Genomic DNA, 16,009 nt, shown 5'->3' with positions numbered 1-16,009 from the left:
CTCTTTTAAAGTAGCTGTTTACAATTTTTCAAATGTTAAACTAACCAGATAAAAGACCGTAGCTGTAAATAACCTCTCAAGGATTTATTGTTCTTTGTCCACAGGTCTGTGACATTCCTTTACTTAACCATTCATCTGATACATTAAGTTTAATCTTAAGTGGATCGTCCAGCTGTAGTCAATGTGACAAAACCATGGAGCATTAAGATGAGGATAATCTTTATTGATCCCCCAGTGGGAGAACATTAGTCATTACAGCAACTATAAGACAGAAATATAAACCCCATCAATAGCAAAAAGTAAAAAAAAATATTATTCTATTCTATATTAATGTAGAACATTTAAAACCCATTCACACCCCCACTCCCCATTACCACGCCCACCAATCATGAGTCAGCTGATCTTCAGTCAGCAGTGTTTCTCAGACTAACTAACCACACAGAGACACTGAAGAACCAGGAGAGCAGAGTCGAAACCCAGGATAGACAGGTTCAGTGAATGTGGTGTTGAAGGTGTGGAGGTGGATCAGTTTGTCAGAGGAGACTCTGTAGAAGGACAGGGAACCAGCAGGACAGTCCACATACACTGCTACTCTGTTAGAGACAGAGGAGGAGGAAGAGGAGGACGAGATGTCTATTTTTCTTTTATTGTGCCTGACATGGTAACCTCCATCAGAGCAGCTCAGAGTCCAGGACTGATCATTAGATCCAAACACACACTCATCACTGTCTCCTCTCCTTCTGATTCCTCTGTAACTCACTGATACATAAACCCCTCCTCTCCACTCGACCTCCCAGTAACTGCGACCAGTCAGACCAGTCCTACACAACAGCTGAGTATAGTAGCTGAATCTGTCTGGATGATCAGGATGTGACTGACGCTTCTTCACACATGTCACCTTCCTGTTATTGTCAGACAGTTTCAGGTTTCTGCTCACTGTGTTTGTGTCCAGTTCCAGCTCACAGGCGTCTGATGGAGAGAAGGAGACACAACACAGCTGCAGGTTATCATCTGTTCATTCATCATCAGCTTTACTGAGAGTCCATCAAACAGTTCATTTTCAGCACTGAATGATGTTTGACACCACTTCATAATCATGTTCTAATGCCGTTACCATGCTAGTCAGGATGAGTGGAGCTGAGATGAATGAAGCCAACACACACATGCAGTGAAGAAAGTCTGACTAATCAAAGAAGCTGTTAACTATCTGCTGTCTCCAACTGTTCTGTCCTCAGAGGTCACATTCAGCACCAACACTTTCACTGTCACACAGTGACACACAATGTGATGTAGTCACAGCCTGAATCATGTGTGTGTTCATCAATCCTTGTGTCTATGGCTGGGGGATCAAACTGTCTCCATGAGAGACACATGATGTCATCAACAACAACTTTGTACATTTTGACTGGATGAAGATGGACCAGCCTCTTACACAGAGAGGAGAAGGACACGCCCACTTCCCACTGTAAACTCTAGTTTGAGCTGCAGTAAATAAAGTGGAGGTCTGATTCAAAAACAGAAATCTAAAATGGAGCGCGGTTGTAGTCAGGCCCTGAAGTCACGCTGTATTATCGTACCAGAGTTCACATCAGCTGATGACCAGCTGATCTTCATATTTCACATCACGTGAAACATGAAGCAGTCCAACAGTTTGTCTGTCTATCTATATCTGAAATGATTATGAAGTGAAATTCAAAGTGATAATCCTCAGATTAAATAATCACCATTCATCACATCCAACAGAACTGTATCATTTACAGCAGACTTTTTGTTCCTTAACATTTCAAAGCAGAACTGGTTCATTCATGGAACTGCTCGACCTTTGACCTTTACTGTCTGCACAGCCAGAAGACGAGGAGGAGAGCTAGCTTGTGTCTTTAAAGATTTTCTGTTTCTATTTCATCACTAAATTCGTTGATGTTGTTCAGCTCCACGAGCGTGTCCAGGAGCAGCTGGCCAGCAGCTAACATCAATATGATAAATATCAAAGGCACAAAAACTGAATGTTGTAAATTCTACAATTCTATTGGATATAGTGATTGGTGATTTTCTAATCACTACCTTATCACTTTTATTTCAGTTTACATGTTTTATTGTGTAATATTTCAACTCTCTTAAGTTTCTATCACCCTCACTTTTATCATCACTTTGTGTTACTTCCATCATCCAACATTTGCTGCTGTGTTACGATGAAGAGAAATGGAAACACACTCACACTTCCTCAGACCAGGTTTCAGTGTGTGCAGTCCACCATGATCCAACCTGGAGGAAGAAACCAGATCAGAATCTACTTCATCCATCTTCATTTAAATCACCATCAGACAAGAAGCAGAGTTCATCATTCAGAAACAGTGAGACAGCTTCTGTGTGTCTGTCTGTACCTCAGTGTCTCCAGTCTGCAGTGTGGATCCTCCAGTCCAGCAGACAGCAGCTTCTCTCCTCGTGCTCCTGGATGATTGTAGCTCAGGTCCAGCTCTCTCAGGGGGGAGGAGCTTAGAGCTGAGGCCAGAGAAGCACAACCTTCTTCTGTGATCAGACAACCTGACAGACTACACACACACACACACACACACACACACACACACACACACACACACACACACACACACACACACACACACACACACACACACACACACACACACACACACACACACACACACACACACAAACACACACACACACACACACACAGCTCAACTCAACTCAACTCAACTTTATTTATAGAGCGCTTTTAACAGCCGTAGCTGTGACAAAGTGCTGTACATACATGAAGAGCACAAACATAAAACATAAGTAAAACACTAACAGGGTTAAAACAATAAAACAATAAAAACAATAAAACACTAAAACAAGAACAGAGTCTCATGCTGGGTTAAAAGCCAAAGAATAAAAATGTGTTTTAAGATGAGTTTTAAAAATGGACAGTGAGGGGGCGTGTCTTATATGGAGAGGGAGGTTGTTCCAGAGTTTGGGACTGGCAGAAGAAGAAGCCCTATCCCCTCTGAGCTTCCGCTTACACCTCGGTACCTCCAGGAGCAGCTGGTCAGCTGACCTGAGGCACCGGGCAGGAGTGTAGGGATGGAGCAGCTCAGAGAGGTAAGGTGGGGCGAGACCATTTAAAGATTTAAAAATAAATAAATAAAAGAATCTTAAAATGAACTCTAAAATGCACAGGCAGCCAGTGGAGGGAGGCCAGAATTGGGGCAATGTGCTCCCTCTTTCGTGCTCCGGTTAGGAGGCGAGCAGCAGCATTCTGAACTAACTGGAGCCGTGCGAGGGAGGACTGGCTGACTCCGACGTATAGTGCGTTGCAGTAATCCAGCCGAGATGTGACGAAGGCATGGATTACTGTTTCAAAGTTCTTTTGTGAAATAAAAGGCTTCACCTTTGCCAGCCGCCATAGGTGAAAGAAGCTGGATTTAACAGCTGCACCAATTTGCCGATCCAATTTAAAATCGTTGTCCATCTTAAAGCCCAGGTTTGAGACTGTCGGCTTCAAAAAGTGTGTCAAAGGGCCCAAGTCAACAGTGGGGGTTTTAACAGAGCCACTCGGGCCAAACACCATCACTTCAGTTTTGTTGTCGTTAAATTTTAAAAAGTTCAACGACATCCAGGACTTGATGTCTTCAAGACATGACAGAAGTGGATCCAGACAAAAGGCATCTTTCTTTTTCAGTGGCACATAAATTTGACTATCGTCAGCATAACAGTGAAAACAGATACCATACTTTCTCAGGATGGAACCCAGGGGAAGCAGGTACAATGAGAAGAGCAGGGGTCCTAGAATTGAACCCTGTGGGACCCCATATGACAGTGGAGCAGAGCGGGACTCAGAAGCACCAAGGCTTACGCACATTGTTCTATCTGCAAGATAAGATCTAAACCAGTCCAGGGCGCTACCACAAATGCCCACTAGGTGCTGCAACCTGGACACTAAGATCTTGTGGTCCACAGTATCAAATGCCGCAGTTAGGTCCAGCAGGACAAGGATCACATAGTCTCCGGAATCATTCGCCAAGAGGATGTCATTGAACACTTTTAATAAAGCTGACTCCGTGCTATGTCGTGTTTTAAAACCAGACTGAAAGACCTCCAGGACATCATGCTCATCCAGGAAGGACTTCAGCTGAGCATGGACAACTTTCTCCAGGATTTTTGAAATAAAAGGCAGCTTTGAGATAGGTCTGTAATTGGCTAAAACACTACGATCAAGGCCAGGTTTCTTAAGCAGGGGCTGCACCACAGCGTGTTTAAAACTTTGGGGGACAACACCAGAGGACAGACTGCTGTTAATAATGGTCAGGACCGACTGCCCTATACTAGGGAAAACTTCTTTAAAAAAGTGAGGCGGGACAGTGTCACAGGGAGAGCCTGATGGCTTAATCTGGCCAACCACATCCTCTAAAGCCATCAGGGACACAGGCTCAAACAACTCAAACACAGCTGAGCAAGGAACAGGATCAGATGGGTCAGAAGCAGGAGGAGCAATGAGAGCCCTTGCAGTAGCAACCTTATCAATGAAGAAATGAAGGAAGTTATTGCACATTTCTGGGGATTCCTCTGTGCACACAGGCTGAGGGGGATCAAGAACGGATTCAATGGTTTTAAATAACACACGTGGGTTGTGAGAATTTGACTCAATAATGTTAGACAGGTGCTCTCTTCTGGCCTCTTTAACAGTGCTCTGGTAGAAGTGCCAGCAGTCCTTTAGGATTTGGTGAGAAACCTGCAGCCTGTCCTTCCTCCACCTGCGTTCAGCTTTGCGGCACTCCTGTCTAGCTGCCCGAGTTCTCACATTGAACCACGGCTCAGGTTTAGCTTTGGGCTGCACAGTTTTTAATGGAGCCACAGAGTCCAGTATGGTTCGGCAGGAGGAGTGAAACCAAGAACTGAGCTCATCCGTGTCTGCAGATGTCAAGGAAGAGGGGACACAGAGGTGGTTGAAGGCAGCAGAGAACTGACCGGCAGTGACAGGGTTAAAAATCCGACGGCTGCGAGCAGGAGCGCCAGATTTAACTGTAGTACAGGAGAAAGCAGCTTCAAACAATACAGGCAAATGATCGGAGAACACATTGTCACAGATTTCCACGTTTGACACAGGCAAGCCATGACAGAGGAGGAGGTCTAATGTGTGTCCATGATCGTGTGTGGGACCAGACATGCACTGCTCCAAATTAAAAGAGTCAATAAGGCTTAAAAAGTCCTTCACCAACGGTTTATCAGGACAGCACACGTGAATATTAAAATCCCCCACAAGGAGGACATGGTCATACTTCGGCATAATTTCAGCCAGAAGATTGGAGAAGTCACTTATAAAGTCTTTATTGTATTTGGGCGGTCGGTAGATGACGGCACACAGCACCGGATCGGAGCGACCCACCTCGAATAAATGTGCTTCAAAGCTGGAAGATGAGGATGAAACAGTGCGCTGCTTACATTTAAAGTCATTTTTATAAACAGTCGCCGCTCCTCCACCACGACCCGACGACCGCGGGGAGTTAAAATAAGAACAGCCGGGAGGGAGAAGTTCGATCAGAGGGCTGCACTCACCGGCACCGATCCAAGTCTCTGTCACACAGAGGAAATCCAGGCTATTCGAGTTGAAGAAATCCTTCAAGATAAAAGTTTTGTTCACAAGTGATACTAACCTCGATTGTTTTTTTCCAATTAACCTCGCAGAACTAAATTCGATTATTTCTGCGTCTAAACCGTCAACTTGTCTTTTAGATCCAATCCCAACCAAGTTGTTTAAGGAAGTTTTTCCTCTAGTTAGCAGCTCCATACTAGATATGATCAATATATCTTTAGCGGCAGGTTATGTACCCCAGTCATTTAAAGTAGCTGTAATTAAACCGCTCCTTAAAAAGCCTACTCTTGATTCAGGAACTCTAGCTAACTATAGACCTATATCTAACCTTCCTTTTATCTCCAAGATCTTAGAGAAAGTGGTAGCTAATCAGTTGTGTGATTTTCTCCACAACAACAGCTTGTTTGAGGAGTTCCAGTCGGGATTTAGAGCTTACCATAGCACTGAGACTGCACTAGTTAGAGTAACAAATGATCTTCTGTTAGCCTCAGACAGGGGACTTCTATCTGTGCTTGTCCTGTTAGATCTTAGTGCTGCTTTTGATACAATTGACGATCAGATTCTGTTACAGAGACTAGAACAATTGCTTGGAGTTACAGGGACTGCTTTAAGTTGGTTTAGATCCTATTTATCAGATAGATCTCAGTTTGTGCATGTTCATGATGAGTCCTCTTTGTACACCAAAGTTAGCCATGGAGTGCCTCAAGGATCAGTGCTTGGTCCGATTTTATTTACATTATATATGCTTCCTCTAGGTAGTATTATGAGAAAACACTCCATGAACTTTCATTGCTATGCAGACGATACTCAGCTCTACATAGCAATGAAGCCAGAAGACACCAACCAGCTTCGTAAACTAGAAGCCTGCGTCAAGGACATCAGGACCTGGATGACCAGAAATTTCTTACTGCTCAACTCAGACAAGACTGAAGTTATAGTGATTGGTCCTAAGAACCTTAGAGAGACTTTCTCTGCCGATATGACGGCCCTTAGTAGTATTAGTGTAGCCTCTAGTACCACTGTTAGGAACCTAGGAGTTCTGTTTGATCAGGATATGTCCTTTGATTCCTACATTAAACAAATTTCAAGGACAGCTTATTTTCACCTTCGTAATATCTCTAAGATCAGGCAGATCCTGTCACAAAATGATGCTGAAAAATTAGTTCATGCATTTGTTACCTCCAGGTTGGATTACTGTAATTCTATTTTAGCAGGGTGCTATGGTAGATCTCTAAAGACCCTTCAACTCGTCCAAAACGCTGCAGCTCGTGTTCTTACTAGAACGAGGAAAAGGGACCACATTACTCCTGTATTGGCTTCTCTCCATTGGCTCCCTATAAAATCTAGAATAGAATTTAAAATCCTTCTGCTCACCTACAAAGCTCTAAACGGTCAGGCACCATTGTATCTTAAAGAGTTAATTGTACCGTACTATCCGACAAGAACATTACGTTCCCAGAATGCAGGCCTGCTTGTGGTGCCTATAGTCTCTAAAAGTACTATGGGAGGTAGAGCCTTTAGTTATCAGGCACCGCTTCTTTGGAATCGTCTACCAGTTGGGGTCCGGGAGGCAGACACACTAGGTACTTTTAAGAATAGACTTAAAACTTTTCTTTTTGATAAATCTTATAGTTAGGGCTGGCTTAGGACCAGCTCATAGTTATGCTGCTATAGGCCTAGACTACCGGGGGAACTGGCACCAGGATCTCTTATCTCTCTCCCCCTCTTTCTCTCCCAGCTTTCTTATCTTATAGTAATAAGATATGTCTATAGTGACAAGCAGTAGCTTGTCACTATCTTTGTATTCTAACCTCTCCTTTTGAGCTCTCTTAGGTTCCTTGAGCTCTCTTAGGTTCCTTGGGACTGTTGGTGAGGATGGCCTGCCTAAACAACCCCCCCCCTCCCCCTGAGGATGGCCTGCCCAGACCCCCCCCCCCCCCCCCCCAACCTATCCCATCCTATTCTTCTTTCTGCATCTTGTCCCATCTCTCCCATCCCATTTTCAAGCCCAGCACAGTTTAGCAGATGGCTGTTCCGTCATGAGCCCGGGTCTGCTGAAGATTTCTGCCTGTTAAAAGGAAGTTTTTTCTTGCCACGCTATGACGGATTAAGCTGGGCTCTTGTAATATAGCCATCAGTAAGGTCCTTTACCTGCTTTTTGTAAACATAACAATGAGCATGGTCTTGTTACCTGCCCTTTTGTTAATGTTAACAGACAAACAGTAAGGTCCTTTACCTGCTTTTGTAAAGTGTCTTGAGATAACGCCTGTTATGAATTGACGCTATATAAATAAAGATTGATTGATTGACAAGTGATCTGGCGTTCACCAGGCCAAACCTGGCGGGAGCCGGGGACTTAGATTCGGCGGATCGGGGAGCCCGTGGCAGCGTCTTCAGGAGCCGGAGGTTCACACCGCGCTTGGAGAGCCGGGGAGGGCACGGGCGGCGGGGCCGGAGTCCCTCAAACGAGCCAGCGACAGGTACAAGGCAGGCGTCAATGGGATCCAGGAAACGACGTGGCACAACGAAATGATCGATTAATCCACGTCCTGTCCGGGAAATGGATGAAGATCGTGCCAGCCGGACCTTCAGCTTCACCAGCCGGCCGCCGCGTTTGCCGCGGCGACGGGAACGCTTCCGCCGAGCAGGTGGAGCCAAGGCCCGGTACAGGTGAGTCGGGATCCCCGCCAGTAGCGGGGGCACAGTTCTCTGTCCACTATGCTCAAATGCACCTAAATCTCCGATATTATGTCGATGATCCAAAAGAGACTGGCGATCATACACCAGCAGAGACTCTATCTGAGTAGTGCCGAGGGTTAGAAACAACAGAAACATCAAACATTGTAGGGGCAGCAGCAGCAGGCGGCCAGCAACACACAGCAGCGCCATACGGAAGTGAGTCATCATTCTCAATAAAGAAATACATGAGACACAGGTTAGGATTCTTTCATTAAAGTTATGGAGGATGTGTCTGTTTAAGGTACATTCTTTTAATTTCCTTAAGAAGTAGAGACACTAATGGGAATGTTTGTCGAGGTTACTGGTGTTTAAGTGCCAGCTAAGATACTGTAGTATTAATATTTAAATTATGTAATCTGAAATTTGTTTATTGAAATGACCTTAGCTGGCACTTAAATAAGCTAATTAATTAAACAAAGGTGTCCTACCTGAGAGTGTCCAGTCCACAGAGAGGACTCTTCAGTCCAGCAGACAGCAGCTTCACTCCTGAATCCTGCAGGTTGTTGTTGCTCAGGTCCAGCTCTCTCAGACTGGAGGACTGGGAGCTGAGGACTGAGGACAGAGCTTCACAGCTTCTCTCTGAGAGGTTACAACCACCCAGCCTGCAGAGGATTCAGAAGAACACAAAGCATTACAAACCATAATTGTTATTTCTGAATAAAGAGAACTACATTTAACCTGGATAGTTATGTGAGCACGTACAGAGCTTTGTTTGAAGCTTTGATCACAGGCAGCAGCCTCAGAAGAGCCTCCTCTGAAGCAGAGTATCTCTTCAGGTCAAACACGTCCAGATCTTTTTGTGATGACAGTAAGATGAAGACCAGAGCTGACCACTGAGCAGGAGACAGTTTATCTGTGGAGAGACGTCCTGATCTCAGGGACTGTTGGATCTCCAACACTAGAGAATGATCATTCAGTTCATTCAGACAGTGGAACAGATTGATGCTTTTCTGTGCAGACAGATCCTCACTGATCTTCTTCTTGATGTACTTGTGAGTTTTTTGATTGGTCTTTGAGTCACATCCTGTTTGTGTCAGCAGACCTCGTAGGTGATTCTGATTTGTCTCTAGAGAAAGACCGAGGAGGAAGCGGAGGAACAAGTCCAGGTGTCCATTTGGACTCTGTAAGGCCTGGTCCACAGCACTCTGGTATAAAAGTGTTGGGTCAGATTTGTCTGTGAATACTTTAGGCCACCTGGATGTTCTTTGTTTCTCTGACATCAGATTGACTCCAGACTTGATGAAGGTCAGGTGGACATGAAGAGCAGCCAGAAACTCCTGAACACTCAGATGGATGAAGCAGAACACCGTGCCCTGGTACAGTCCTCTCTCCTCTTTAAAGATCTGTGTGAACACTCCTGAGTACACTGAGGCTGCTCTGATATTGATGCCACACTCTGTCAGGTCTGACTCATAGAAGATCAGGTTTCCTTTCTGCAGCTCCTCAAAAGCCAGTTTTCCCAGAGACTCAATCATCTTCCTGCTCTCTGGACTCCAGTGTGGATCTGTCTCAGCTCCTCCATCATACTTGATGTTCTTCAGTTTAGATTGAACCACCAGGAAGTGGATGTACATCTCAGTCAGGGTCTTTGGCAGCTCTCCTCCCTCTCTGGTCTTCAGCGCATCCTCCAGAACTGTAGCAGTGATCCAGCAGAAGACCGGAATGTGGCACATGATGTGGAGGCTTCGGGATGTCTTGATGTGGGAGATAATCCTGCTGGCATGCTCTTCATCTCTGAATCTCTTCTTGAAGTACTCGTCCTTCTGTGGGTCAGTGAACCCTCTGACCTCTGTCACCATCTCAACACACTCAGGAGGGATCTGATTGGCTGCCGCAGGTCGTGTGGTTATCCAGAGACGAGCAGAGGGAAGCAGTTTCCCCCTGATGAGGTTTGTCAGCAGCACATCCACTGAGGTGGACTCTGTGACATCAGTCAGGGTCTGGTTGTTTTTAAAGTCCAGAGGAAGTCGACACTCATCCAGACCGTCAAAGATGAACACCACCTGGAACTCTTCAAACCTGCAGATTCCTGCTTCTTTGGTTTCAGGAAAGAAGTGATGAACAAGTTCCACCAAGCTGAACTTTTTCTCTTTCAGTAAATTCAGCTCTCTGAAAGTGAATGGAAATGTGAAGTGTATGTCCTGGTTGTCTTTGTCTTCAGCCCAGTCCAGAGTGAACTTCTGTGTTAAGACTGTTTTCCCGATGCCAGCCACTCCCTTTGTCATCACTCTTCTGATTGGTTCATCTCTTCCAGGTGAGGCTTTAAAGATGTCTTCTTGTCTGATGGTTGTTTCTGCTCTGTCTGGTTTCCTGGATGCTGTTTCAATCTGTCTGACCTCGTGTTCCTCATTGACCTCTCCAGTCCCTCCCTCTGTGATGAAGAGCTCTGTGTAGATCTGGTTCAGAAGGGTTGGGTTTCCTGCTTTAGCGATCCCCTCAAACACCCACTGGAACTTCTCCTTCAGGTTAGATTTCAGTTTACGTCGGCACTCTGCAGCGAAAGTTCCTTAAGAAAGACAGAGCTAAAATCAATGAACAGATCCTGATAAAGATCACATGACTATCTGAGTTTGAACCTCTTTGTCCTTTTTCTAACATATGAAATCTGTTCAGATGTTCTTACTGCTCTGCAGACAGTCAGCCAGCTCCTCCTGCTTCATTCTCCTCAGGAAGTGGAGAGTGATCTTCAAAAATGCCTCTTTACAGCTTCTCCTCTGCTCTTCATCCTCACTCTGACTCTCTAAGCATTCTGGGTAATCTGGACTCAGAGCCCTCTGGACTCTCTTCAGCTCGCTCTTCACAAAGGTGACAATGTTCTCCTCCAGCAGCTGGAACAGAAGGAGACACTGGATATTTCCTATAAAGTGGTAGAACTCAACATGTGGTTCATGTGTCAGTCTGAAGGTCAGCTGCTCTAAACAACAATAACTTAGCATTACATTCTTGTAATGGTAGTTTATGAAATAACACACCAAAAAGATGGAGTTCAGGTCTGTTAGATCCTGCTGGTCTGATGGATCTCTGTGAACCTCTGAGCTCTCCTGTTGAACTCTGTGACAGGACATATTACACAAGAAAACAATGGGTCATATATGATGAAGCTCTGAGCCAAGATATGAGTCTTTGAACAGCAGAGTCAGAACATTCACTGGATTTTTAAGTTTTACCTTCCATCAGTAGGACGTCCATCTTTAAAGTCAATAAAACGATCTATAGACCCACCACTCTTCATGGACACACAGCTGGGTCCAGGAGAGTCCGGTCTCTGGTCCTGTATCCTGATACAAACAAACAGCTGGTTCATGAAAGCTTTTAGAAGTCAGGAAATAAACTTCACGTTTCAGATCTCACCTTTCAATAGTAGGACTTCCATCTTTAAAGTCAATAAAACGATCTATAGACCCGTCACTCTTCATGGACACACAGCTGGGTCCAGGAGTGTCTGGTCTCTGGTCCTGCATCCTGATACAAACAAACAGCTGGTTCAGGAAAGCTTTTAGAAATCAGGAAATAAACTTCACCTTTCAGATCTCACCTTTCAATAGTAGGACGTCCATCTTTAAAGTCAATAAAACGATCTATAGACCTGTCACTCTTCATGGACACACAGCTGGGTCTAGGAGAGTCCGGTCTCTGGTCCTGCATCCTGATACAAACAAACAGCTGGTTCATGAAAGCTTTTAGAAGTCAGGAAATAAACTTCACCTTTCAGATCTCACCTTTCAATAGTAGGACGTCCATCTTTAAAGTCAATAAAACAATCTATAGACCCGTCACTCTTCATGGACACACAGCTGGGTCTAGGAGAGTCCGGTCTCTGGTCCTGCATCCTGATACAGACAAACAGCTATTTCATGAAAGCTTTTAGAAGTCAGGAAATAAACTTCACCTTTCAGATCTCACCTTTCAATAGTAGGACGTCCATCTTTAAAGACAATAAAAAGACCTTTAGAGCGGTCTCTCTTTATGGACAAACAGCTGGGTCCAGGACAGTCTGGTCTCTGGTCCTGCATCCTGATACAGACAAACAGCTGGTTCATGAAAGCTTTTAGAAGTCAGGAAATAAACTTCACCTTTCAGACTTCACCTTTCAATAGTAGGACGTCCATCTTTAAAGACAATAAAAAGACCTTTAGACTGGTCTCTCTTCATGGACACACAGCTGGGTCCAGGAGAGTCTGCTCTCTGGTCCTGCATCCTGATACAGACAACATTATTAGTTACTGTGAGCAGCAGGTGAGACACTGATGATGATGATGATGATGATGGAGTGATGAAGGACACACCTTCATCATCATCAGCTCACTGTCAGTCTACAAACATCACACCTGCTTCACCTTCATCACCTTCAAAATACAACAGCTAGATTGTGTGCTTCTGCTTCATTCTTCCTGGTCACACAGAGACGTTTCTCTAGAAAAGCGTTGCCAGTTAAACCATGGTTTTTTTTTGGTAGAACGCGATTTCGGGTGCTCTTCTTTGCTTCAAGCAGCTTTTGGTGCTCATTGAAGTTAAAATATTTTCAACTTTTCTGCTCAAGAAGAAGTCGCAGTGCTCGTCACTCAAAGCAGCCAATCAAATCAATTAGGAGTTGTGACCACTGCTTTTTCTGACAGTTTCCCCTCATCGTCTCGGAGCATTTTTTCCCACATATTTTATTTAGTCGCCTGTATGCACACACAGCCCTGCTCCACAGGCGCTCCCAGCTGTTATTTCCCCGGCTGCGTTCAGTGAAAGTCAGTGAAGGAAAAGGAAAAGGAACCCCCCCCCATGGTTCAATGTGACACAGTTGTCTGATTGGAAGGAGAGCTGCTCATAGAGAATAACTACAGCAGACAGACTTTGTCTTTGTAAATCTATCAGGTAGAATCACACAGTACACTCTGGTGTCACTGCTGTGATTCAAACATACTTATAGATCTGGATAAGACGCTCTCTGCTCTGTGCTGATCTCTGCTCTGGGTGCAGACAGACCAGTGTTTGTGTTGCTTGGCAACCATCCAGTTTGAGAGAAGTAGTGGAACCAGTTAAACTGATGGAGTGATTATTTGTAGTCCTGACTCCACGCCCTCCCTCTGCTGTGTAACACTGTACTGTTAGCATGCTAGCATAGCCTACATGCTAACTGAGGATCATCATGTTTCCTGCACTTCTACTGTAGTCAGAGCAGCTAATGAACCTGGTGGCTAGCTGTTAGCTTACAGCTATTTTGACACTTAAATTAAACAGAAAGACTTTAAGAACAGGTCAAAGTGTCTCTTACCTTCATCATGGAGAACAGATCTGCGTCAGAACGGGACAGAGTCAGAGTCCAAACTACTGAGACCAGGAAACAGCAGACCAGGTTCATCAACATACCAACAGGTAATCACAGGGCTCACCCTCCATTTCTCCCTGAAGGAAGTTTGACTTTTTGATTTGAATATTAATGAGAAGAAATCAAAGTGTTTGTGTGATCAGAAGCAGCAGAGATAGTCTTCATGTTGAAACCTCAGCTGTCAATCAAGAGAAGAACATTCAGACTGTCATTACAATAAGACAAAAAGTAATTTTATTATTATTCTTTGTTTCACGTTTGACTTTAAATGTCTAAACACTCGACACTTTCACAGTGAATGATCGGTTCCATCATTAATCAATGAGACGCTGGTTCCTCTGAATCTACAGAGTAACTTCCTCTGAGATGGAGCAGAAGTCTCAGACCACACAAACACTGAAATTAACTATTTGAAACAAAAACCTGGACTGATGAGGGTTTCTATGACTCTTCATTGGGGTTCATATATACATATGAGGGATTGTTGTAAATAGAGATCTTCATTATAAGGCTCTGGTTTAGATAAACGTTTCATGCACTTATACAAATAATTATCCCAATAACATGGACTTGATGGTATCGGTGGCAGACGCCACATTAGTACGTGCATCGACATCAGTTCCAGATTCTATTTGTGTCTGCAGCAGCAAATGATGCAACACCAACAACTGAGCTTTCAGATTCGTGTGTTCCATTAACAGTAACAACCTCAGCTTTACATTCAAACTATGAAACTGGGTTACGTTATCTTTAATTTCCTCAACAACGAAGATCCTAATGATCCTGCATCATTGTGTTTCATCCCTCTGGTTACGCTCATCCTCATAGTATTCACTCTTCCTGACATGTTAGAAAATCCACATCTTGTTGTCTGGTGCTCTTATCAACTGAGGGCAAAAACACAACTGTACTGTTGCTTCCATCCTCACGTTGCTGACCAGGTCCCAGCTCGATGACCTGTTAGCTCGGATCAGTACCAGGAGTTCTCTGATGGGCACCAATTACCAGCATCCTGTTTCTGCTGAGGAGCTCCTGTCCATCTGTCTCCACTGAGTGACAGATTCTTTCACTGTATCTAACAAGTCACACATCGGCTGAAACCTGTCTACAAAGCTACAAACCAAAGTAAACACTTTGGACTCAGAACGGCTACATTTGGGTTATGAGGATGCTGGAATATTATAAACAATGATTCATATTCATCAGTGGTCAGCTTTCATGCTTTTTGTGTCTTATATACGGCGTTAAAGGGTTAGAGAGCAGTTATCAGGTGAACAGGTGTTGCAGCGATGGAAGCGGGCAGTGGAACTGCTTCAGATAGAAGTGATTGTACCCGAGCTAAAAAGCCTCTGCATGTTTCTAATAAGCTCCAGCAGCAGAAAGCTGCTCAAACTAGGATCAATGTTGGAGATGCTTTTGAAACATGGAGAGAGGTTAGAACGCAGAAAGCTTTACAGACCCATGCAGAGCTGGCTAAACACTGAAGCTACAGTGTCCACCACATGCAGAGCTGGCTAAACACTGAAGCTACAGTGTCCACCACATGCAGAGCTGGCTAAACACTGAAGCTACAGTGTCCACCACATGCAGAGCTGGCTAAACACTGAAGCTACAGTGTCCACCACATGCTGACCTGTGAGAAGAATACAAAAAAGTTTGGACCTCAGTACCCATTTTGGACACTAGGGGTCAGAGTTACATATCGCTCCTTGTACAAGTTCTTTCCTGCATTTAGTCAGTGCAGACAATCCATCTTCAGGGGGAGCTGGTCCAATCTGGACCGGAGAGATTTTTCACTAAGTGGTTTGGTGCTGAAAGGTTGCATTACTGATCCAAGTCTTTTCAACGTGTCACAGAGCTCTTCTTTTAAGGGCGTATAAACACAAGTGCATAAAATGTGGTTGTTATTGCAGCTTTGACTCCGGTCTCTACCTCTATGTCCACATTCTACTCCATCACCCTCTTCTTCATCTTCATCGACACTTTCATCACAGCTGTCCTGCATGTCTGGTGGTTCGACAATCTCTCTAAATATTTACTGCTTCCTTTGTGTGATGGACGGGGTGTCACTGGTGTCAGCACTGCTTTGACGGATGGATTGAAATCTTCCACCGTGAGTAGAGGAGAGACGAGATGAGATGCTGTTCGACAAGCAAGGCACCGAATCTCAACAAGTACGTCCATGATGCCTCTTGAATCAGCTGATCACGTTCGTGTTGATTCATCTTTGTCAAGTCATTTAGCTAAAAAAGAGAAAAACTTCATGGTGGTCTTGAGACGAATGCTTGGGTTCCTCGAGTCCATGGATATATTCAATTCTTCATGTTTCCCCAACCATTGTTGTTGAGATATTGAAGACCAGA

The 16,009-nt window shown here is 44.5% G+C and overlaps 1 protein-coding gene across 1 annotated transcript; it reads right to left on the bottom strand.

Annotated features, from left to right (window-relative positions):
• Positions 1-237: 237 nt before the first annotated feature.
• Positions 238-11,067, bottom strand: LOC306836315 (protein NLRC3-like). The gene is made up of 6 exons (XM_079363318.1): positions 10,953-11,067; positions 9,032-10,835; positions 8,758-8,931; positions 2,382-2,549; positions 2,216-2,262; positions 238-969 (listed from the first exon to the last, which is right to left on the bottom strand). Exons 1-6 carry the CDS (start codon positions 10,987-10,989, stop codon positions 431-433), a joined length of 2,769 nt encoding a protein of 922 aa, XP_079219444.1. The 5' UTR covers positions 10,990-11,067; the 3' UTR covers positions 238-430.
• Between the last annotated feature and the right edge of the window lie 4,942 nt (positions 11,068-16,009).

Source organism: Symphodus melops, assembly GCF_947650265.1.
Source record: "Symphodus melops genome assembly, chromosome: 15".
NCBI classification, from domain to species: domain Eukaryota; kingdom Metazoa; phylum Chordata; class Actinopteri; order Labriformes; family Labridae; genus Symphodus; species Symphodus melops.
Note: the sequence above shows the minus strand (reverse complement) of the source record. Positions and strands in the feature narration are given on the sequence as shown.